Raw genomic sequence first — 22565 nt, forward strand, 5'->3', positions numbered from 1 at the left:
TTTTACTGTTAGAGTTACTTCATAAATCAGTGCCACAGTCCCATTCATCCATCAGTGCATTTTCTATACCGCTTATCCTCACTCACTAGGGTCGTGGGGACATGCTGGAGCCTATCCCAGCTGACTTGGGGTACACCTGTAGTGGTCACCAGCCAATTGCAGGCAGTAGCACGGTTTGTGTTGATATAACATTTTACATATTATTTTGTGATCTAAGATGTAAACTGACAAAATGAAATTAAATAAATGGATCTTCGGGTTGTGCAGGGGCGTCAAATAGATAGATGTCTATATGTAGATGTCTATGTGGAGATGTTCTGGGGGCATCCCTCCCAACTGAAGGCCCTCTTCTGTGTCGACTGGGTTTTTCAATGTTGAAGAAAGGAAATTAATTGTAAAAAAAAGCAGGAATGGACAATACCAAGGAAATTGCTTTGTGACGTGTGCGATTCTATTCCTTTGCGTTGTCAAAGTCTGAACCAGACTTTTTTTTTTACTACTGTTGTGAAACACATGCGGGCTCGACTAAATTTAGAAGATGCAGCAGCTGGCCAATCAGTCATATGGTTATTTTAGTAGCCGCATGCTTTAAGAGATAAAGCAGGCGGGACTGGTAGAGTTGTGTGTGTTTGACTACCGAGGAGCGCAGCTTCATTTTGTCATATCTCAGACTTTTGCTTTTGCTTGGAATAATAACACGTCGACGATGGAAGCAAGTGACAAAGAAGTAAGTGTTTTTGAACAATGTACGTATATTAAGTACAAAATGTATGTATTTTAGTGCGGACTATGTTATATTTGTTTGGTAAAACATTTATTATCAAGTCCATTGCACTTACTAGATTAAGATAAGTAGTATCATGTATATATAAAATCATATAATAATGGATTTTTGTCATGGTTTGATTATGTTTAGTGTTTTAGCATTCCTTCTTCTAATACATTTCACTATCAAAAACAAGTGTATTTGTTTTGTAGGCACGAAATGAAACAAAAGATTCATCACAGTCATTAAATGTAAATGTGACACTCGATACTGATGCTGAGCTCACAGCGAGGAATATCCAGTCATCCACTTCTGCTGTCGACGAAGGTATGCAAAGCATTTGTCTCGTCATTGTGGAGTCATTACAATAAATATAGAAAAATAAGTTTTCATGATGTGAAACTTAATATGATCAACCTAAGTCCCCCAATGTTATATTTATTTTGTCATGTTTTTACAGCACAGCCCACCGTGTCAGTTGAAAACAGCAAACAGAAATCTAAAGACCAGTCTAGCACTGATCCAGCAAACGAAGGCGCTTTAAAACCAAAACTTCAGCTAACTTTTACCACTTTCACTGTTAAAAATGGTGAAGAGTTAAAGGTAGAGATACCAGTTCTTGGGAATCCCGCCCTGAAGATCGAATGGAAACGAGATGGACAGGCAGTCAAAGAAACATCCAGGCTGGAGATCTCAACCACATCATCATCGACAGTTCTTCATATCCGACACGCTGCTAGGGAGCACGCTGGCCAATACTCCATCATGGCAAGCAACGATGCCGGAAGCGATGCAGGACAAATCACAGTGGTAGTTCTCGAAAAGCCTGACCCACCTACCGGACCTGTGAGAATCGATGAGGTCAGTTCTGACTATGTGTCCATCTCATGGGATCCCCCAGAGTACACTGGTGGCTGTCAGCTTGACAATTACATTGTGGAGAAACGTGAAATTACTAGCATGGAATGGCAAACAGTATCAGCCACAACAGTACGAACCACCATCAAAGTCACTAAACTAAAAACAGGAAGTGAATATCAGCTCAGAGTATTTGCTGAAAACCGATACGGCAAGAGTACAGCAATCACATCTCCGATTGTACTTGCACAGTATCCATTTAGCGCACCTACGGCTCCTGGAACACCTTTTGTGTCCATTGTGACAAAGTACAGCATGTTGGTTGAATGGACACATCCGGTCAAAGATGGCGGTAGCCCTGTCACTGGCTATCACCTGGAACGCAAGGAGAAAAACAGCATTTTATGGACAAAGATGAACAAACTTGCGATCATTGACCCGCGTTTTAAAACCACCGGCCTGGAGGAAGGTATTGAATATGAATTCAGAGTCTTTGCTGAGAACATTGCTGGACTCGGTCCATCTAGCAAGATATCTGACTGCTATGTGGCGAGAGATCCATGTGAGCCACCCGGTAAACCTGAAGCTGTTCTTATTACAAAAGAGAACATCACACTCCAATGGGCTAAACCAGGGAACGACGGAGGGAGCGCCATTACTGGTTACGTTGTAGAAAAGAAAGAACTTCCAGATGGTCGATGGATGAAAGCAAACTTCACAAATATTATTGAAAATCAGTTCACAATTACAGGCCTGACAGGAGGGCAAAGTTATGAGCTCAGAGTAACCGCCAAAAATGGCGCAGGTGTTTGGAGCAAACCATCGGAAAGTATAACTATTTTTGCCGAGGATGTTATCGAAGGGCCTTCGGTCTTCATAGACCCCAAGTTCAAGAGCACGACCGTTATTCACGCCGGCGAAACATTCACTATTGAAGCTGATTACTTCGGTAAGCCCCTCCCTGATGTAAGATGGCTGAAGGACGGCGAGGAAATCAACAAAGCTACACCGAGAACAGATGTGAAAAACACCTTAACTCATACCACGCTCACAGTCCGCGACTCTATACGATCAGATGGAGGACGTTATATCTTAAGTCTCGCTAACATTGATGGAACAAAATCTATCCAGTTTAATGTAAAGGTGCTGGATAAACCGAGTCCTCCGGAGGGACCTTTAAGAATAAAAGCCATCAGTGCTGAAAAATGCAATCTTTATTGGAACCCTTCTTCAAATGATGGAGGCGCTACTGTTTCACATTACATTGTCGAAAAAAGAGAGACAAGCCGTGTCACCTGGACCGGCGTGGACCCCCATGTGGAAGCTGTCAGTTACAAAGTGACAAAGTTAACACCAGGAAGAGAATACATATTTAGAGTTTGTGCTGTGAATAAATTTGGCGTCGGTGAATTTCTGGAGTCAGAACCATTCATGGCAGAAAATCCTTTCAAAACACCCAGTGCCCCTTCTACACCTACCGCCGGTGCTGTGACTGCAGACTCCGCCCTGTTGACATGGGAAAGACCTGAAGTAGACGGCGGCTCCGAGATAGATGGCTACATCGTGGAGAAACGTGATAAAGAGGGTGTCAGATGGACTAAGTGCAACAGAAGAAGACTCAATGACTTGCGTTTCCGATGCACAGGCCTCATTGACGGACATTATTATCAGTTCAGAGTGTCGGCTGAGAATGCGGCCGGTGTTGGTTCACCCAGTGAGCCGAGTGATTATATCAAAGTGTGTGAAGCATCATACCCTCCTGGTCCGCCGAACAACCTCAAAGTGACGGATCATTCCTCCAGTACTGTGTCTCTATCCTGGTCCAAGCCCATCTATGACGGCGGTGCTGCCATTACTGGATTTGTTGTTGACATGAAAGAATTAGCAGAAGACGAATGGATCACATGCACACCCAAGACAGAAGATACAAAGGACACCATTAAAGGTCTGAGGCAAAATGCTGAGTATAACTTCCGAGTTCGTGCAATAAATTCCAACGGAATTGGAGAACCGGTGGAGTTACTTGGATCTGTTTTAGCAACTGATAAACTGCAGCAACCTGAAATTGAGCTGGACGCAGTTTTGCGAAAGATAGTTAGCGTTCGAGCCTGTTCAACATTACGTCTCAATGTCACCGTCAGAGGAAGGCCGGAACCTGACGTCAAATGGTCAAAGGAAGGTGGTCCTATCAGTGAGCGTGCTCAAATAGAAACAACAGGCTCCTACACGGTGTTGATGATAGAAAATGTAAATCGAAACGACACCGGGAAGTATGAACTCACAGCTACAAACTGCAAAGGCTCCAAATCGGCGTTTATCAACGTGAGAGTGTTGGATACACCCTGCGCGCCGACGAACCTACAAGTGAAAGATGTACAAAAAGATTCCGTGTCCATCTCCTGGGAGGCACCGCTCATCGACGGAGGAGCAAAGATCTTACACTACATTGTGGAAAAAAGAGAGGAAGCCAGAAAGGCATTCACGAGTGTCTCTAGCAACTGTACAAGGAACTCGTTCAAGATCGACAATCTACAGGAGGGATGTTTCTATTACTTCCGTGTCTTGGCTGTGAACGAGTACGGAACTGGATTAGCTGTGGAAACACATGAGCCTGTTAAAGTATCTGAAGCTCCTCTCCCTCCTGGGAAAATCACAATGACGGATGTCACCGGTGACGGTGTCAAACTCTCATGGGAAAAGCCAGATCATGACGGAGGAAGCAAAATTACATGTTATGTTGTAGAGATGCAAGCTAACGGAGATGACGCGTGGGCAGTTTGTTCTGAGAGTAAAGCGCTGGAAGCGGTCATTAATGGACTGATAAAAGGAAAGGAATATTTATTTCGAATTTTTGCAGTAAATGAAAAAGGAAAAAGTGAACCTAAGCTCCTATTGACGCCCGTTGCTGTAAAAGATACAAATGCTAAGCCTGTTATTAATTTGATCTCCAGCACGTTCAGTGTGAAGGCAGGGAATGACTTAAAAATTGACGTTCCGTTCAAAGGTGCACCGCAGCCAACAGCAACCTGGAAGAAAGATGGCAACATTCTCAAGGAGACAAGCAGAGTAAACGTTTCTACATTAGATACATCATCTCAAATCAGAATCAAAGATGCAACTAAGCTAGATGTTGGCGTGTACGAGCTAACCGTGACCAATTCCGTTGGAACAGCATCTGCTGAAATGTATGTTAACGTTTTTGAAAGACCCGGACCGCCATGCGACGTCACTGTGGATGAAGTGAGCGCTGATTATGTGTCTTTGATATGGCAACCCCCGCATTATAGCGGGGGATGTCAAATTTCGAATTATGCGGTTGAGAAGAGAGACACAGGCAGCACGATATGGCAGACTGTGTCGGCGACCGTTGCTCGGACTTCTATCAAAATAACGCGTCTGACACAGGGAACCGAGTATCAGTTTCGTGTCGCTGCAGAGAATCGCTATGGCAAAAGCTCCTTTGTTGAATCCGAACCTGTTGTCGCCCGATACCCATTCAAAGTCCCCAGTCCGCCACTTGATATCGCTATTGCAAGCGCCTCAAAGTCGACCATGCTCGTTACATGGAGCCCGCCATGCAGTGACGGTGGCAGCCCGATTATCGGATATCACATTGAATCCAAGGAACAAAGTAGCATTCTGTGGACTAAGCTAAACAGAGGTCCGTTAACTGAGAGCAGATTCAAGGTTACAAGTATCGAAGAAGGCCTTGTGTATGAGTTTCGGGTTTACGCAGAGAATATTGCGGGTGTCGGAGCCTGCAGTAAAGCATCTGAACTTGTAGCAGCGAGAGACCAGTGTGATCCGCCACACAATCTCACAGTCACAAATATAACCAACACTTCGGTTTCCCTCTCATGGGAAAAACCACAATATGATGGTGGGGCTAAAATAACCAGTTACATTGTCGAGCGCAAAGAGCTTCCTGATAATTGCTGGCTGAAGTGTAATTTCACCAACTTGCTCGATACCTTTTTGGAAGTGACCGGCCTCACAGAAGGCGAACAGTACGATTTTCGCGTCATTGCAAAGAACGCAGCCGAGCTCTTCAGCGCACCCTCTGCAAGTACCGGACCTGTCACTGTGCAGCATGATGTGGTGCCACCTAAAATTATCATGGAGGATAAATTTAGACACGGTTTGGTTGTCAAAGTCGGTGACCTTCTAAGAATAGATGCTGACATCTCCGGTCGCCCCAACCCTACGGTACTGTGGTCGAAGAATGGCCTAACTATTGGTACAAAGGGTAGGATCGAGATTACTGCAACAAAGGCACATACTACTCTACTTATCAGAGAAAGTGTAAGGAAAGACTCCGGACAGTACATTCTGACTTTACTGAATACTTGTGGTACAATATCTAATACTATTACATGCAAGGTCTTAGACAGGCCGGGTCCTCCAGCTGGACCCTTAGAAGTGTCTGGACTTTCAGCAGAGAAATGCACTTTGTCATGGGGTCCCCCTCATGAGACTGGCGGTGCAGATATATTGTATTACATTGTTGAGAAATGCGAAACAAGTCGTGTAGCCTGGATACTTGTATACGGCGACTTAATGGCGACTACCTGCAAGATAACCAAACTGCTCAAAGGCAATGAGTACCTGTTTAGGGTGAGGGCGGTGAACAAATACGGAGAAGGAGAGACTCTGGAAAGTGATCCGATCAAAGCAGCTGATCCCTTCACCGTCCCGTCTGCTCCAAATGATGTTGAGGTCACAAGTGCGACGAGCGAAACGATGACAATCTGCTGGAAGAGACCAATATCCGACGGCGGTACTCGAATCAGCGGGTACATCGTGGAAAAGCGGGAGAAGCAGGGCGTTCGTTGGTTACGTGTCAATAAGAAAACCGTCTATGACTTACGTGTCAAAGCCTCTGGCCTACACGAAGGATGTGAATATGAATTTAGGGTTTTTGCCGAGAACGCTGCAGGGATAAGCGATCCCAGTCTACCATGTCCACTAACTATGGCAGAAGATCCAAAGTTTCTGCCTTCCCCTCCTGCAAAGCCTACAGTCACTGATTCCACCAAGTCCTCAATCACCCTATCATGGAACAAGCCACTGTTTGATGGTGGTGCACAAGTCACTGGGTACAAAGTTGAATTCAGAAAATCCGGAGAAGAAACCTGGGCAGTTTGCGTCCAAAACACAGAAAAAACAGACTTTAAAGTAGCTGGGCTCACTTCAGGGACAGAATATGTATTTGTTGTTCGATCTATAAATAAAGTAGGCATCAGTGAACCAAGTCCTGAATCAGATCCCCAAGTGGCTATGGACAGAGAAGAGGAACCCAGGTTCGACATTAGCACTGAGATGAAGAAGACCCTGCTTGTTAAAGAGGGCAGCTCATTCACTTTCAATGTGCCTTTCACTGGCAAACCCGCTCCCAGTGTGACATGGGAAAAATCCGATGTAGATTTAAGAATCAGAGGAATCATAAACACTACGAACTCTGTCGCATCCATCACTCTGGAAAAAGTGACTCGCGACGACTCCGGTAAATACATAGTCAAACTGCAAAATAGTATCGGGGACACCTCTTTGGCTTTAAGTGTGAGAGTTTTGGATTCCCCTGGCCCTCCAACACATTTAGAGGTTAAAGACGTGACTAAAAACTCCGTCACTGTTACCTGGGACATTCCTGACAACGAGGGAGGAGCCTCTGTGAAGACTTATCTTGTGGACATATTGGACATCAGCAGAAAAGGTTGGACGAGACTCACTGACAGATGCCACAGATTGTCCTACAAGGTGTCTGACCTGAAAGAGGGCGGGATCTATTACTTCAGAGTCACTGGCGAAAATGAGTTTGGCGTCGGTGTCTCGGCTGAGACCAAGGAAGGAACAAAAACAACAGGTACAATACGCAGTAAACACATTTTAAAAAATTTTCAGTAGGAATCAATTTAAATATACTGTCTTTTTTTGTCTATTTTAGATGCAAGAGACTGGGAAACAAATCCTGGAGCATAGCTGTCTTTTTTCCAGAGTTCAGCTCTTCAGTCTTTCATCGGCGGGACATTCTTCTTGAGGAAAAAGTTGTTACGACGCGAAAGTCGTAAATTTACGAGAATTTAACATTCATTCATTCATTCATTTATTTTCTACCGCTTTTTCCTCACGAGGGTTGCGGGGGGTGCTGGAGTCTATCCCAGCTGTCTTTGGGCGGGGTACACCCTGGGCACATACAGACAAACAACCATTCACACTCACATTCATACCTATGGACAATTTGGAGTCGCTAATTAACCTAGCACGTTTTTGGAATGTGGGAGGAAATGCACGGGGAATAACATGCAAACTCCACACAGAGATGGCCTAGGGTGGAATTGAACCCTGGTCTCCTAGCTGTGAGGTCTGCACGCTAACCACTAGTGTTTTTAATTGTACTTTTTATTGGGTATTGTTTGAATATGTTTTGTTTTTATTGGCTGTTTTTAAGGCACTTTGGGGAGTTGAACTGTTGAAAATGTGCTATAGAAATAAATTGGATCTTGACCTTGGGAATAAAGTTGTAAATTTACAAGAAAAGGGTCGTCAATTTACAACTTTATTCTTGAAATTTTAAATTATGTTTCTTTTTTTACGACAAAGTATTGAAATAAAGATTTTCAGAATAAACTCGTACATTTACAAGGATAAAGTTGAAAAAACTTTATGTTACAGGCATTGATTGAGACTTCTAAAAAGGGGAACTTGTATGACCTTTGCCCTTGGAGGGGGGGATGTTATGAAGTGAGAAGAGCTAGAGATGCTAATCTGTTTATGCTCAACTGCTCTGTTTTGCGGCCACGTTATCAATAAAAGCTTGCCTGAAGCAAGATGAAATGTTCCTTCCTTCCTGAAGTACACGAGACGAGTGTGCCAATATTGTAAAGTCAAGCTCGGCCATGATGGACTTTAAAGGGTTAACTCCATACCGGAAGTGACGCACTACCTGGACTCCTTCGGATAACTACGGTGTTTACAAAAAAGATAAAAGTTTATCGTCGAAAAAAACTACAAAATGGGAACAACGTCAAGTCAACTTGGGAAAGATTTGCTATCAGAATACCAAGTAAGTGATAACATATAAATAATTATGATGTTCTGGCTAACGTTAAACTGCCAACACTTGCTAGCTATGTTAGCTTAGCTGGTAAAGACAGAGTTAGCATTGCCATTAAACATTGTAACACTGGCACCTTGACATAACGTGAAAGTACACTTTATCATGCTAGTTCGTAAGTAAATGTTTAGCAGTGCGCGATTGTGACCAATAACCATCAACCCTCTGCTTCTAGGAGCTGACTTTTTTAACAAAACAAGAAATTCTTCTGTAAGTGACCATAATGTATGCTACACAATAGCGGCTAGCTTCAAATGTCTGCGTCTGATGTAACATAAGATGTTGTGGCTTTTGTACAGGGCACATAAACGGTTCACTGAACTGCTCAAGAAAGATGAGCAAGACCTTCCAAACGCCAGGGTACCCATGGAGAAGATTCTCACCCTTCCAGAACTCAAGGTGAATAGCTAAATGAACGTTTAATGTGTTCATAAGGAAGTACCTAAGGTATTGCTAAACTACGCTGACCCTTGTACCTTTTCCTGTTCCAGTCCAACCCTTTCAGAACGAGAATCTGCCACGTCTTCTCCACATCTGAACTGAAAGATGGAAGCCTCACTTTTGAGGACTTTCTTGACCTTTTGAGTGCCTTCAGCGATTCTGCTACACTGGAGATCAAATCCCACTACGCATTTCGTATATTTGGTAAACATGTTTACATTATCTGTTCCAAAAGAAAAAAAATCTATTCATGCAATGTTCCAATTTTTAGACTTTGATGACGATGGAACTCTTGACTGTGGTGATCTGGAGAAACTGGTCAACTGCCTGACAGGAGAGACGGATGACACAAGATTAACCCCTGAGGAGATGAGACAGCTCATCACTAATGTGAGTTAGCTTTGCACGGCAGTGCGGTTACAAAAAAGCCAAGTTAAATATCGTGCTTTCTTTTGCATGCCTTTTAGATTCTTGACGAGTCAGACATTGACAAGGATGGAACTGTCAACCTTTCAGAGTTTCAGCATGTTATTTCAAGGTCGCCGGATTTTGTCAGGTGAGCATGAATCTGATGAAATGTGCGTTTTCTAAAGTGTTAGGTACTTATTTCAACCTGTTTGTCTACAGTTCCTTCAAAATTGTGCTGTAAAGGCCTACAGTTGACAACTGTGTTCCATCTACTCATATAGACTAGTTTATTTGCCTTAAATTATATATATTTTATTGACTTATCTGGTGTTATATGTAAATGACCAGACCTGTGATTTTTTAATTCTTTTATTAAATCCTTTATATTTCCACAAAAAGCTGAAATACATCATTTTTTACACCTTTTTTTTACAGAGTATATTACAAAATACTTGATTTAAGTCCTAAATTGTAAAATCAAGCACACAGAGCAAAGTCCATGTTTATTAACTGTAAGAGGCAGATGCTTCCTCCTTGACGATGGCAGCAAAAGTGTTCCAAGCTCCGCACGTCACATCGACAACGCGCATCTGTTGTTTCCGGAAGTACTCCACACGCCGCGGCTCATCTGAACAAGACGTCTCGTACCCCAGCTGCCCATATTCACCTAAAAAAAAACATTGTTATGCTTTGGTGAAAGCTTATATTGCCGTCACTCTGTCCAGAGTCGGTCAAACTCACCCCATCCCCATGTGTAGAGGTCACCAGTGGCTAAAAAAAAAAGACAAGAAAATGATATTAATCTGGGGATCCAATATGCTGTAGCTAAAAGTAAATCATCCACATCATTTAATGTAACTTACATGTTACTGCTGCCGTGTGCCGGGAGCCACAGTCAGCCGACTTCACCTCACACGATGCAGTAATGTCCAAAAGGGCTGGAAAAGCCTGGATGGATATAAAGACTTCTTCCTTCTTCTCTTCATCCGGTGGTGCTTTACATGAAGACACACCTGGAGGTTTAAAGAAAAAAAAACACATATTGATGTCAAACTTAACACCAATCAACAAGCATTTACGTTTGCATAACAATAATATATTTTCATTGACCAAGATTGTAAACACACACAAAAAAATAACAAATCATGGCACAATCAGGAGCAGGAACCCGCATTTACGACTACTTTTCTATGATGACTTTTTCAATAAATTTTCAATAAAACATGTAAAGGCACAAGCAGTATATCGTGACGTTTGAGATCTCAAAACCAGAAAGAAAACCAGACCGACCTGCTACTTGTTGACTATTTTGACACCGCTCTGTGCTCCTCACAGCTTGGGAGGGAAGTCCAAGCTGGCCGCTCTCATTCCAGCCCCACACATACAAGTCACCCCCATCTGTTAAACACGTTTATTTTTATTTATTAGCATTTACACTGACCTGACATCACTTAGTGTATCTCTCACCGCTGATACAGACACTGTGCCAGCCGCCTGTAGCCACACGGGTCATACTCATACCCCACAGGGCCTCCACGACCCTGGGCTCTTCTTCAGATGACAGGCCCCCATGACCAAGCTGACCATGACTGTTAAGTAGCACAAAAAAAAGACTAATATCTTCTCTAGATTGCTGACAATGTGTATGAGATGTACCTGCCCAGGCCCCACGTGTACACGGCTCCAGCGGCGCTAAGGAGGATGCAGTGGCCCGCACCCAGTGCCAGCCTGGTGGCGTTCAGGTGTGGTGATAAGGGGTGGTAGAAAGGAGGACTGGTGTCAATGTAACCACCTGGGATCAATGGTAGATTCAGGGGCTTTCCTGGAAATGAGTTCCAGAAGATGATGTTTATTTCTTTTACACCGATCATAATTACAGCGCAGATGTAACTTATTGAATTTTTAAATATTTATAATATTATATATATAATTTATAATATAATACTGTCTACAAGGTTTAAGGAGTAAGATTAAAGGGATGTTTGCTGTCTAGAGGGTGCTAACATTTTACCATTCTGCAAGCTTTATTATTAGTGATAGTCGCTAGACATACAGTTTTTATTTATTTTTTTATTTTACCTTTACACAGGCAAGCAATTTAAGAACAAATTCTTATTTATAAATGCAGCCTGAACAAAGACAATAAATATAAGAATAAAAAAAGAAAAACAAAAATAAATTTTTATTAATTTTAATTTATTATTATTAATTTAAATTAATAAATTAAAAAAATTCAATGAATAAATTTATTTTTTTAATTTATTAATAATTTTTTTTACCATTCTGCAAGCTTTATTATTAGTGATAGTCGCTAGTCCAGTAGTGTAAAACGTACCATTTAAAAAAACATTTTTTTTTAATTTTACCTTTTATTTACCCAGGCAAGCAATTTAAGAACAAATTCTTATTTACAAATGCAGCCTGAACAAAGACAATAAATATAAGAATAAAATTAAAAAAAATAAAATGAGAAAAACAAAAATATTTATTAATTTAATTAATTTAAATTTATTATTATTAATTTAAATTAATTTATTTTTTAAATGTATTAATTTTTTAATTTATTAATATTTTTTTACCATTCTGCAAGCTTTATTATTAGTGATAGTCGCTAGACCAGTAGTGTAAAACATACCAGTTTTAATTTTTTTTTTACTTTATTTACCCAGGCAAGCAATTTAAGAACAAATTCTTATTTAGAAATGCAGCCTGAACAAAGAGAATATAAGAATAAAATAAGAATAAAAACAAAAATAAAATTTTTTTTTACCATTCTGCAAGCTTTATTATTGGTGATAGTCGCTAAACCAGTAGTGTAAAACGTACCAGTTTTTACGTCCATGCTCCATGATGGCGTCTTCTGGTTGTTGTTCAAGTCCCACGACTCAACCCTGTCAGCAAAAGCGAGGATCAAGTAAGACTCCCCGATGGCTGCGTCCTTGCAGCCGCGGCTCTCCACCAATAAAGTCTCATTCGAATCGTTGAAACCGGCAAGGCACAAGCTTCCGCCATCTGGTCCAAAACATACGTTAACCAGTAACTAAGCGACATTACTGTCGCCATATTTAAAAGAAGTGACACTTTTATATATGTTGACTCGCCATTCGAGTGAAGGGACGCTCGTCTACTCCAGCTTGCTCGGACTCCACTTGTTTGTCTGCAGCAGCTTCCGTTTACATGACATTTCAGCTCTGTTGGATTAACCACTTTGACTACGTCGACAATGTCGCTGTTATTTAGGACACTTTCGTGACCAAGTAGCTGTCCAAAAGCGTTAAAGCCGAAAGCGAACCAGCGCATGTCACGGCAGTGCAGTTACCCGCAATTTTTCAACGCGCACAAGTAAAATCATATGGCGCATGCGCAAGGCCAGGCGGGGCCTATTGAGTTGACAAAGGCTTGAGGTGGTGTCATTGCGTACTTTTTATTTTTCATTGTGGAACCCAAACACAAAATTGGGAATGTAGCGAAGCAGTGAAATAGTAAGTACGTAGATCAGCATCTATAAATTAACTAATGCATGTGTCCAATAAAAGTATGGTACAGTATAAAAAGTGAAATATATTTTGTGCATTTATATAGATTACACACAAACATACATTATTGGGATAAATATATTCATTAAAAAATTCAAAAGGTTGTGAAAAAAAACATACATTTTTGTTTGGTTTTCATCTAATCACGTTTACCAATTATTGAAATATTTGAAAATATTCATTTTCTATCACAGGGCACATATAGACAAACAACCATTCACACTCACATTCATACCTATGGACAATTTGGAGTCGCTAATTAACCTAGCATGTTTTTGGAATGTAGGAGGAAACCGCAGTACCCGCAGAAAACCCACGCTTGCACGGGAAAGAGCATGCAAACTCCACACAGAGATGGGCGAGGGTGGAATTGAACCCTGGTCTCCTAGCTGTGAGGTCTGTGCGCTAACCACTGGACCGCCGTCCACACTTGGAAAATATTAATTAATTAATTTTCTACCGCTTATCCTCAACGAGGGTGCTGGAGCCTATCCCAGCTGTCTTCAGGCGAGAGGCAGGGTACACCCTGGACTGGTCGCCAGCCAATCACAGGGCACATATAGACAAACAACCATTCACACTCACATTCATATCTATGGACAATTTGGAGTCGCTAATTAACCTAGCATGTTTTTGGAATGTGGGAGGAAACCGGAATGAACATGCAAACTTCACACAGAGATGGCCGAGGGTGGAATTGAACTCGGGTCTCATAGCTGTGTGGCCTGTGCGCTAACCACTCAAACACCGTGCAGCCCTATTTTAAAATATTTTCATTATGTTTTCAGCTTCAGTCTTCAGGTTTACTGCCATGATGGGACAAATTCACACAATTGACGCATTGTGCGATGGAGTTCTTTCTGTCTATTCCTTTCCTTCTCTACTCATGATGATGCCGTACTCCATCGCCTTATCCAAGCAGTTCTGAGCTATCTTTGCGACCGGCTGTGGTGTGCCCTCTCCTGCCTTTGCCAAGACTGAAAGAATTTCCAGGACTTCACTCTCAATGAGCTTGTCAGCCAGACTCTTCTCCGCCTGCATCATGTTATGAACTATGACAACAGCACGATGACGTAAGTCAGATATGTCACTGAGCAGGAGAGCCTGCAGGATCTCCAGCCAATGTGTCGTCTGTGGAAAAATAGATGATCACATGAATTGTCTGCAGCAAACTTGTATACAATATAATGGAAGATCCGAGAGATGGAGATCAGCTCACCATTTCAGGGATGCGGGAACAAACGCCGGGTTGCTCAGCAGTCAGCATGGCCAGCGTTCCTGCAGCGGCTTTTCTCAGCCTTTCGTCTTCTTCGCCACAGTAAAGCACGAGAAGTTTGAGACGATCGTTGCCGGTGGCCAGGTACATCTTCTGCACCTAATAACACATCAAGTGCAAACAATTTCAACTTTACAGAACATTGGTGTTAAAGATTTACTATGCTATCGTATGGCCAACCTCTGTGCTCAGAATAAGGTTACACATGCACTCAGTGGCGGACGCTCGGACCAGGTCGTGCTCCTCAAACATGTAGCCTTCGATTTTTGGTACAGCCTTCTCCTTTATGATCTTCTGTCTACGAAAAGAGGAAGAAATTATATTCATTCATTCATTTTCTACCGCTTTTTCCTCACGAGGGTCGCAGGGGGTGCTGGAGCCTATCCCAGCTGTCTTCTACACCCTGGACTGGTCGCCAGCCAGCCAATCACAGGGCACATATAGACAAACAACCATTCACACTCACATTCATACCTATGGACAATTTGGAGTCGTCAATTAACCTAGCATGTTTTTGGAATGTGTCCGGAGTACCCGGAGAAAACCCACACATGCACAGGGAGAACATGCAAACTCCACACAGAGATGGGTGGAATCGAACCGCCATGCCGCCCTCTTTTTTAGCCTCATTTTTTAAAAATAATATATAATTTCTTCGGTGGCACGGCGGTCGAGTGGTTAGCGTGCAGACCTCACAGCTAGGAGACCAGGGTTCAATTCCACCATCTCTGTGTGGAGTTTGCAAGTTCTCCCTGTGCATGCATGGGTTTTCTCCGGGTACTCCGGTTTCCTCCCACATTCCAAAAACATGCTAGGTTAATTAGCGACTCCAAATTGTCCATAGGTATGAATGTGAGTGTGAATGGTTGTTTGTCTATATGTGCCCTGTGATTGGCTGCCGACCAGTCCGAAGACAGCTGGGATAGGCTCCAGCACCCCCGTGACCCTCATGGGGAAAAAGCGGTAGAAAACTAATGAATTAATGAGGCTAAAAAAAAGCTAGTAACCGGCAAGATACTATTGCAAGACCATAGAAAACATTTCATGTCACTTTCTTTGGTTAGACTACCCCCTAGTGGCCAACCTGAGTCTCTCACTGATTCCAGCCAGGTTGGTCAAAGCCATGAGCGCCTCAAAGTTCTGCAGCAGTGTGCAGTGAAGACTTAAAAGACTGACAAGGGGGCGCACCACCTCATAAATCTGAAACAATACCACAAGATGATGTTATGACAGGGAGTTATTTCATTAGAATATTAGGAATGTGTGTATACTCTTTCTCCCGGGAAGGCAATCTCTGGATTGGACGTGATAGTAATTTTGGACAAAGCTTGTGCTGCTTTGACTTTTCCGACATCGGTGTTATCAGACGCCAGTGGGATGAGAGCCTATGAAGGAAAACAATCAATACATCCTCAATTATTGAAAAACAATACATGTACCTTTCCTCCGCCCTGTGCCACTACTGTGCCTCTGTCTTCCTGGCGTTCCACTAAAGCCAAAAACACCCTAGCATAAAAAAATTAAAAAGCAGATATTAGGTGATGATAAAGTACAGATCAGGTTGTAGCAGCTTCTTACCTGGCAATACACTCTCTACAAGCATCCGTGAGAGCAGGACTTTCATGTTTGACCATACACACTAATGCAGAAACCACTCCAGCCTCCAGCAACTTCATCAACCTCTTCTCCACATAGGAAGGAGCATCCTGATATAAAAAACAAATCAGTTTCACAATAACTATTAGTTTTGTTTCATCGAAAAAAATAAAACACTTGACAGCGACTGTGTTAAAGGTTTAGTTCCCCTGTGAGGTGTTTGAGGAACATGGTCAGTTGGGCACTTTAAACAAACCTTAGGGTGCTCCTCAGGCACATGCTGCTTTGCATACTTGGCCAACTCCACCATCTGAGGGTCAGGCTTCTCCACCTCGTAGCTGTTGGTGCAGTTCACCAGGGTGGAGCCCACAGCGAAGAGCACTGTTTTGTCCTCAGACTACAAGAACAAAAAACAGTAACAACATCCATATTAGGGATGGGAATCTCTGATCTCTGTCTGATATGATATACATCTGGATTCACTAGCACTGATCCCAATTATAAACAATTACACCATTGAAGTGCTAGTGTAAATAACTTTATACTGGGAATTTTGTAGCAAGGCTCCAACATGAGACATGTAGTGAAAACCCTCTTTCTCCGTCATGACGTCTTTAATGCTAAGAGTCAGAGCCGGCGCCAATTGGTGCCAGTTCGCACCAATGCAATATGCTGTGGCGCCTAGTGGCGTGCAGTGGCTCAAACTGCCTCCCAACTGGCTCGTGGTGGCCTGTAACGGCAGCAAGAAAATTTCAAAATGTTTAAAATCTTCGTTGCCCCACTCGCATCAAGCAATTGCAAGCAAGTGTCTACCAAGTGGAACCAAATGTCAAAAACAATCCGCCTATTGGAATCCACTGGAATGTAATGGCGCGAGTCAAGTTGCGCCAATGATGCTAGGAGTCCACTGGATCGGCATTATGTGATTGGCGCGTAGTGGCTTGCTGTAGTGCCCAATTATGTTCGCTTGTTCACTCCGCGCCAATCACATAATCTTTAGCAAAAACTGGCTCCAACTGGCGCCGGCCCAGTGGACTCCTAGCATTATTGGCGCAACTTGGCTCACGCCATTACATTCCAGTGGATTCCAATGGGTGGATTGTTTGGGACATTTGGTTCCACTTGGTGCACACTTCAGGCTGCAAGGCGGTCGAGTGGTTAGCACGCAGACTTCACAGCTAGGAGACCAGGGTTCAATTCCACCCTCGGCCATCTCTGTGTGGAGTTTGCATGTTCTACCCGTGCATGCGTGGGTTTTCTCCGGGTACTCCGGTTTCCTCCCACATTCCAAAAAACATGCTAGGTTAATTAGCGACTCCAAATTGTCCATAGGTATGAATGTGAGTGTGAATGGTTGTTTGTCTATATGTGCCCTGTGATTGGCTGGCCACCAGTCCAGGGTGTACCCCGCCTCTCGCTTGAAGACAGCTGGGATAGGCTCCAGCACCCCCCTAGCGACCCTCGTGAGGAAAAGCGGTAGAAAATGAATGAATGAAATTTTCCTGTGGCCAAACTCAATTTTTGCCGCCGTTACGGGCCACCACGAGCCAGTTGGGAGGGAGTTTGAGCCATTTTCCATTGGCGTTGTATGTTGTTAAATACGCCGTACTTCCCACAATCCTTTGCATTGACTAATCAGAAATTAAAAACTTCTGTGTCCACGGCTCGCTGCGATAAATCTTCAAGTTGTGGTAGTTTTACATTGAATGTATTCATGCAATCAAAAGTTAACAAATCCAACCTTTGCGAGTTCAAACATTGCCTGGAGAGCATTCTTGTCTTCTACTAAGTCCTCTTTCACATCTGCGTCAAAAGTGAGGTAGGCAAGACCTTCCACGGACCACCGTCGGGATGTTGGGGGCAGCGACTCGTTACAAAGCCACCTACAGTAAACATGGAAGTTTCCAAGACACCAGAAAGTTTAACTGCTTTTTTTTTTTTTTTTTTGCACTTAAAAAAAATTCAGCTGTCACACATACTTCCTGCACTGTTTGGACAGCTTTAGAGTCGATCCCTCGGCAAACTGCTTCATGCTGAAATCTGTCCCTCCTGCTGATCCAAGCTTGCACAAACCCTAAGAGACGTTGTTAGAAACCATTATTAGTTTTTTTTCTATATTTATACAACGTGTTCACATCTCCAATTTGTGCGCTTCGCAAACTTGATTTACCACCAGAGCTCTAACTCGTATCCTATCGTTCTCGCTCTTCTTGTAGAGGTCCTTGAGAAGTGCGACGCCATTGGCTGTGATGAAGGACGCTCTCTTAGCTTTGCCTGCTGCGTGAATAAGAGTCTCCACTGCGACTTGCTGGTGAGTTACATCGTCAGATGCGCACAGGGAAATCACCGCATCCATCATCCCTGACATCTCCAGCGTTCTGTTACCAACATCACTCGGTCCTTGAAGGAGCACAGACACGGTCTGGATGGCTCGCAGCTTGGCATCCAGACCCAAACGGCTGAAGTGTTGCCTGTAGCAGATATGAATAGAAATACATTTAAAAAAATATATACACATAAATATCCTACAGGACCAACTCACTGAACATAGTCTTCACATAATTTGCTGAAGTTCTCCCTTTCTTTGTCACTCTTGAGATCGTCATAGAGCTTGTTTAGCAAAACGGAGCAGCTCATGTGGGAATTATCAGTAAGGGGAGGACCATCAGACGACTCGGGCACCGTTGCAGCCACCTCTAAGATTTTCTTTAGCCCTGCAGGGTGATTTCATATAAGATCCATCACTATAAAACTATACACACGTGTGTAAAATGATATAAAACACCAAGTAGCGACATACCCTGGTCTATCACCCACAATGTGAGAGAGTTGTCCGGGTTCTTGAAGGACTTGCGAGGAACTTGTTTGACAAGAAGGTTGATGGCACTGTCTCTGCCGGGTCCTGACACGTTTGACGCTGGCATCATCTCCAATAGGTGACGCAACATTGAGCGAAGCTCCTTGGATGGCTCTGTGTTCAATTCATACAATCCATCAAACGATCACAGTCATTTTGGATTCACGGCGAACCCTCCACTCCAAAGTTGGGACAAAATGGGAAACAGTTGACCTTCAATTCTGATTTAACTTCCCCATATCTGTTGAACTTCCGCCAGTATAAAACCATTAACATTTAAATAACGTGCAGCCACTGTTTGAAGTCACATTATCTAGATCAGGGGTCTCAAACACGCGGCCCGCGGGCCAAATGTGGCCCACAGGACACTAGTTTGAGGGCCCGCGCAAGTTTGATATGGATGCTGTATGGTATCATGTACCCAGAAAAAAATTATTACGTTTGATTAATGTTCATGTTAAAGGTTAAATAACTGTTAATAGTTATCCTCCCTATCCGTGTGGAAGTGGTAAGTTTTTGGCTATTTAAGTTTAAAGGAAATAACTTGAAGGCTACCGTTTAGGTCGCTAGCTCTCTAGTTTGCGAGTTAGCATCTCAGACCCTGCTCAAGACCCTGAGCAGGGTCTTGAGCAGACCCTGCAGTTGCGCAATATGTTGTAAATATATAAATGTGACTATAGTCGTGTTTTGTCATGTCTACAGGGCTCTAATAATGCTTTGTTGATTTTAATCTGAAAAAAAATAATTTGTCTACCCACCAACTACATGTGGTTTCTTAGGTTTTTATTATTTGCTGTTTTATTATTATTATTATTATTATTATTATTATTATTATTATTATTATTATTATTATTATATTTATTACTGATTGATTGATTTTCTTTATTCTTTATTTGTTTATTTATTTTTCATCTTATTTTGTGAAGAAAAATAAAAAGTAAGATATTTGAGAACAGTGGAATGTTTTATCAGAGCTTTTCTTGTAGAAAATTGGAACCAAAGCGAAGTTTTTTTTAATTTTTTTGTTTTTAATAAATGTGTTTTTTTTTTTTTTTTGGAAAACCTGATGCGGCCCAGTTTCACCCAGACCCTAGCTCCAGTGGCCCCCCAAGTAAATTGAGTTTGAGACCCCTGATCTAGATTCTTGTCAGAGTTTGACCTTCATTCATTCAGTCATTTCGTCGCGGGGGTGCTGGAGCTGTCTTCGGGTGAGAGGCGTGGTACACCCTGGACTGGTGGCCAGCCAATCACAGGGCACACATAGACAACCATTCACACTCACATTCATACCTATGGACAATTTGGAGTCGCCAATTAATCTAGCATGTTTTTGGAATGTGGAAGGAATTGAACTCGGGTCTCCTAGCTGTGAGGTCTGCGCGCTAACCACTACTAGAGTTTGACCTTTTCCTAAATATTTTGGTCTGATACGGATACCGCTGTAGCGTTCACATTCTCAAAAGGAGCCTACCGGATTTAATGACATGAAACATAAGTGACCGTCCATCCTCACCAGGAAGTATGGCTTCTTCCTTTCCCCTGATCTCCTTCTTCATGCCCTCGGTGAGAGCCTCAAACATCACCTGCAGCAGGTGGCAAGTGGCCAGAGACACAGATGACGCTCCTGATCCCATGACTGCACACAGTTGCTCCATTCCCAGCTCGTTTACTATCGCCATAGTCTAGGAATAAAAGCATCAATTCCAGATTAAGAATGCAATTCCTGTATAATATTCAACTGTGGATAAGTGTTATATTTACTCTGGACTGATGCTCTGTACACAAGCCAACCAGAGTCCTCAGAGCAGAAAGGACAACATCCTCTTGCTTTGACTGAAGAAGTCTGTGAATCAGCTTCACGCCATCGTTACGGAAGATCTGCTCAGCTCCTGCATCTTCCCGAGATAACACAACTAGATTTTGTGCGGCCTGAAATCAGTTAAACAACGTTATTTGTATCTGCGTTCTTTGTAAGTTATTATTTCAAGGTTAGTAACGCTACCTTTTGTCGGTCCGAATCTTTTCCAGATGTATCTAAGAGGATTGAGAACATTTGTTGCACACGAGCATCGGTGGAGCTCAGTTCTTCTGACTACAAGGATGAAAGAAGAAGAGGTAGACTTTTGGGAGATTTTTCATGATTCATGACATCACCTTCTGATGGATCTGTGCCGCCAGCTGTCTCAGCAGATCCTGGAATGCTTTGTTTTTGGGATCCAGCTGGGCACACCTCCGGGCATCCAGAACAGCTTGGTCAAGACGTCCAAGTTTCTGGAAAGCCTGGGCCCTCCTGAACCTGGCCTTCACGTCACTTTGGTCAGTATCAAGACCTCGGGTAAAACAAAAAAAATGTCATTAATTACTTACTGTTCTGATACATAAAAAATGAAAATACTTATACTTATATTACATTTGGAAGCATCAGCCTCCGCCTTGCTGTACTCCTCAAGTTTTAAGTAGCATGCAGAGCGATTGCGAAAAAGAACCGCACTCTCTTGTCGGTCGTCACTAAGTGTTAGTGCTTTAGTGTAACAACACACAGCACCCTGCACATCCCCAGCTTTGAAGAGACTGTTCCCCTCTTCTCGCAAAGCTACAGGACCCTACAAGGAAGGAATGGTCAAAGGAATTAAATTAAAACTCACTGACTCACTTGACAGATATGATCGAAGCAACATTTTTACCTTCTCTTTTTCTGTATCACTCATCTTCACGTTGTTCAGCACTTCGTTTTTTTTTAACAATCCGACGCGATTCGCAGAAAACACTCACAAACGCCAGTAATTTATATTAAACATTCTGTAACTCAGTGTACTTCCGTGTGTGTGGCGCACAATGATGACGTTTAATGACAACCACGCCCCTTACCACTCTACATCACCATAAAAGGAAAGCAGGAGAACGCGACAGGCCTCAGTATTTATTTGCTTACAGCTTCACATAGTTGAATGTGCTGACAACAAAATCACACAAATTATTAAAAATACATAAATTAGCAAAACACATTATATTAGTCAAAGCAATCAAACAATTTGATTTATTTTCACTTTCATTTTCTTATTTGACTTTTAATTTTCCTGCCAAAATAAAAACAAACAAAACAATTGCTATTGCTGTGTGTACAACCACGTGACCTGGAGGCAGTTTGCACCACTTCCGTTGTTCCAATGGGGTGAAAAGTGAGAATGAAAGACAGACCATGTTTTTAAAAGAAAACTACTACATCCATCACCACCTAAAACTGTTCACTGTTTACCTTAAAAGTGGTTTTATTTATTTATTTTTTAATAAGTATGACTTCTTTACGACTTGTAAACAAAAGCCACAACAAATTATAGTGTTGTTTCAGGCAATGAAATCAATGAAAAGAGGGCAACAAGAGGAGTAGAATCTTGAAGATCTACAAAAACCGCCTGCGGGTTTTATCGTGTGTAGCTGCCATATGGGAGTCCCGTCGAAATTAGCATAACACGTCCTCTTTAAGAATTGCGGGATTGTCACACTGGTGAGCGCAATGTTTTGTGGGTAATGCAGTGCGGAAGCAAGAAGAACACGTCATGTGTTGCGCCGCCCACTGGTGAAACGTAGGCAGTAACAATACCATGTGCAAATGCTGTATCTCTCGTCAACAGTGGCGCTGGTTTTTACATAAGCTTAACGAGTTTAGGTTCGAGTTCTTTATTCCCAAATGCGTTTCGGTTCATAGAAAAATT

General features: G+C 42.6%; 4 protein-coding genes across 4 annotated transcripts; 2 read left to right on the forward strand and 2 right to left on the reverse strand.

Annotated features, from left to right (window-relative positions):
• The first annotated feature begins 306 nt into the window (after positions 1–306).
• Positions 307–8266, forward strand: LOC131131223 (titin-like). Its single transcript, XM_058075710.1, has 4 exons — positions 307–727; positions 979–1093; positions 1227–7487; positions 7569–8266. Exons 1-4 carry the CDS (start codon positions 707–709, stop codon positions 7601–7603), a joined length of 6432 nt encoding a protein of 2143 aa, XP_057931693.1. The 5' UTR covers positions 307–706; the 3' UTR covers positions 7604–8266.
• Positions 8267–8471: 205 nt separating this feature from the next.
• On the forward strand, positions 8472–10004 carry LOC131131226 (calcium and integrin-binding protein 1-like). The gene is made up of 7 exons (XM_058075714.1): positions 8472–8687; positions 8914–8948; positions 9038–9137; positions 9230–9383; positions 9451–9569; positions 9647–9735; positions 9807–10004. Exons 1-7 carry the CDS (start codon positions 8637–8639, stop codon positions 9826–9828), a joined length of 570 nt encoding a protein of 189 aa, XP_057931697.1. The 5' UTR covers positions 8472–8636; the 3' UTR covers positions 9829–10004.
• On the reverse strand, positions 9949–12953 carry LOC131131225 (RCC1 domain-containing protein 1-like). Its single transcript, XM_058075713.1, has 8 exons — positions 12689–12953; positions 12414–12599; positions 11244–11409; positions 11055–11176; positions 10878–10985; positions 10451–10600; positions 10329–10358; positions 9949–10254 (listed from the first exon to the last, which is right to left on the reverse strand). The coding sequence occupies exons 1-8, from the start codon at positions 12885–12887 to the stop codon at positions 10094–10096; spliced, it is 1122 nt and encodes a 373-aa protein (XP_057931696.1). The 5' UTR covers positions 12888–12953; the 3' UTR covers positions 9949–10093.
• A 39-nt stretch (positions 12954–12992) lies between these two features.
• On the reverse strand, positions 12993–21706 carry unc45a (unc-45 myosin chaperone A). The gene is made up of 19 exons (XM_058075712.1): positions 21537–21706; positions 21263–21455; positions 21007–21182; positions 20855–20944; positions 20614–20781; positions 20366–20534; positions 18796–18966; positions 18538–18709; positions 18166–18466; positions 17975–18069; positions 17737–17878; positions 16252–16392; positions 15978–16105; positions 15839–15905; positions 15671–15784; positions 15484–15599; positions 14580–14697; positions 14343–14498; positions 12993–14254 (listed from the first exon to the last, which is right to left on the reverse strand). The coding sequence occupies exons 1-19, from the start codon at positions 21558–21560 to the stop codon at positions 13988–13990; spliced, it is 2808 nt and encodes a 935-aa protein (XP_057931695.1). The 5' UTR covers positions 21561–21706; the 3' UTR covers positions 12993–13987.
• Between the last annotated feature and the right edge of the window lie 859 nt (positions 21707–22565).

The sequence above is a fragment of the Doryrhamphus excisus genome, chromosome 6 (assembly GCF_030265055.1).
Source record: "Doryrhamphus excisus isolate RoL2022-K1 chromosome 6, RoL_Dexc_1.0, whole genome shotgun sequence".
Classification (NCBI taxonomy): Eukaryota; Metazoa; Chordata; class Actinopteri; order Syngnathiformes; family Syngnathidae; genus Doryrhamphus; species Doryrhamphus excisus.

Excerpts from the sequence above, each read along its gene's own strand:
- LOC131131226 (XM_058075714.1), top strand. The coding sequence starts at position 8,637 with ATGGGAACAACGTCAAGTCAACTTGGGAAAGATTTGCTATCAGAATAC. Across the intron at positions 8,949-9,037 it reads ACAAAACAAGAAATTCTTCT|GGCACATAAACGGTTCACTG; the intron begins GTAAGTGACCAT and ends GCTTTTGTACAG. Across the intron at positions 9,736-9,806 it reads AGGTCGCCGGATTTTGTCAG|TTCCTTCAAAATTGTGCTGT; the intron begins GTGAGCATGAAT and ends GTTTGTCTACAG.
- LOC131131223 (XM_058075710.1), top strand. The coding sequence starts at position 707 with ATGGAAGCAAGTGACAAAGAA. Across the intron at positions 728-978 it reads TGGAAGCAAGTGACAAAGAA|GCACGAAATGAAACAAAAGA; the intron begins GTAAGTGTTTTT and ends TTTGTTTTGTAG. Across the intron at positions 7,488-7,568 it reads GGAAGGAACAAAAACAACAG|ATGCAAGAGACTGGGAAACA; the intron begins GTACAATACGCA and ends TGTCTATTTTAG.
- unc45a (XM_058075712.1), bottom strand. The coding sequence starts at position 21,560 with ATGAGTGATACAGAAAAAGAGAAG. Across the intron at positions 15,906-15,977 it reads TGTAGAGAGTGTATTGCCAG|GGTGTTTTTGGCTTTAGTGG; the intron begins GTAAGAAGCTGC and ends TTTTTATGCTAG. Across the intron at positions 14,255-14,342 it reads GTTCCCGCATCCCTGAAATG|ACGACACATTGGCTGGAGAT; the intron begins GTGAGCTGATCT and ends ATTTTTCCACAG.
- LOC131131225 (XM_058075713.1), bottom strand. The coding sequence starts at position 12,887 with ATGCGCTGGTTCGCTTTCGGCTTTAACGCTTTTGGACAGCTACTTGGT. Across the intron at positions 11,177-11,243 it reads TACACGTGGGGCCTGGGCAG|TCATGGTCAGCTTGGTCATG; the intron begins GTACATCTCATA and ends GCTACTTAACAG. Across the intron at positions 10,359-10,450 it reads GCACACGGCAGCAGTAACAT|CCACTGGTGACCTCTACACA; the intron begins GTAAGTTACATT and ends TTTTTTTTTTAG.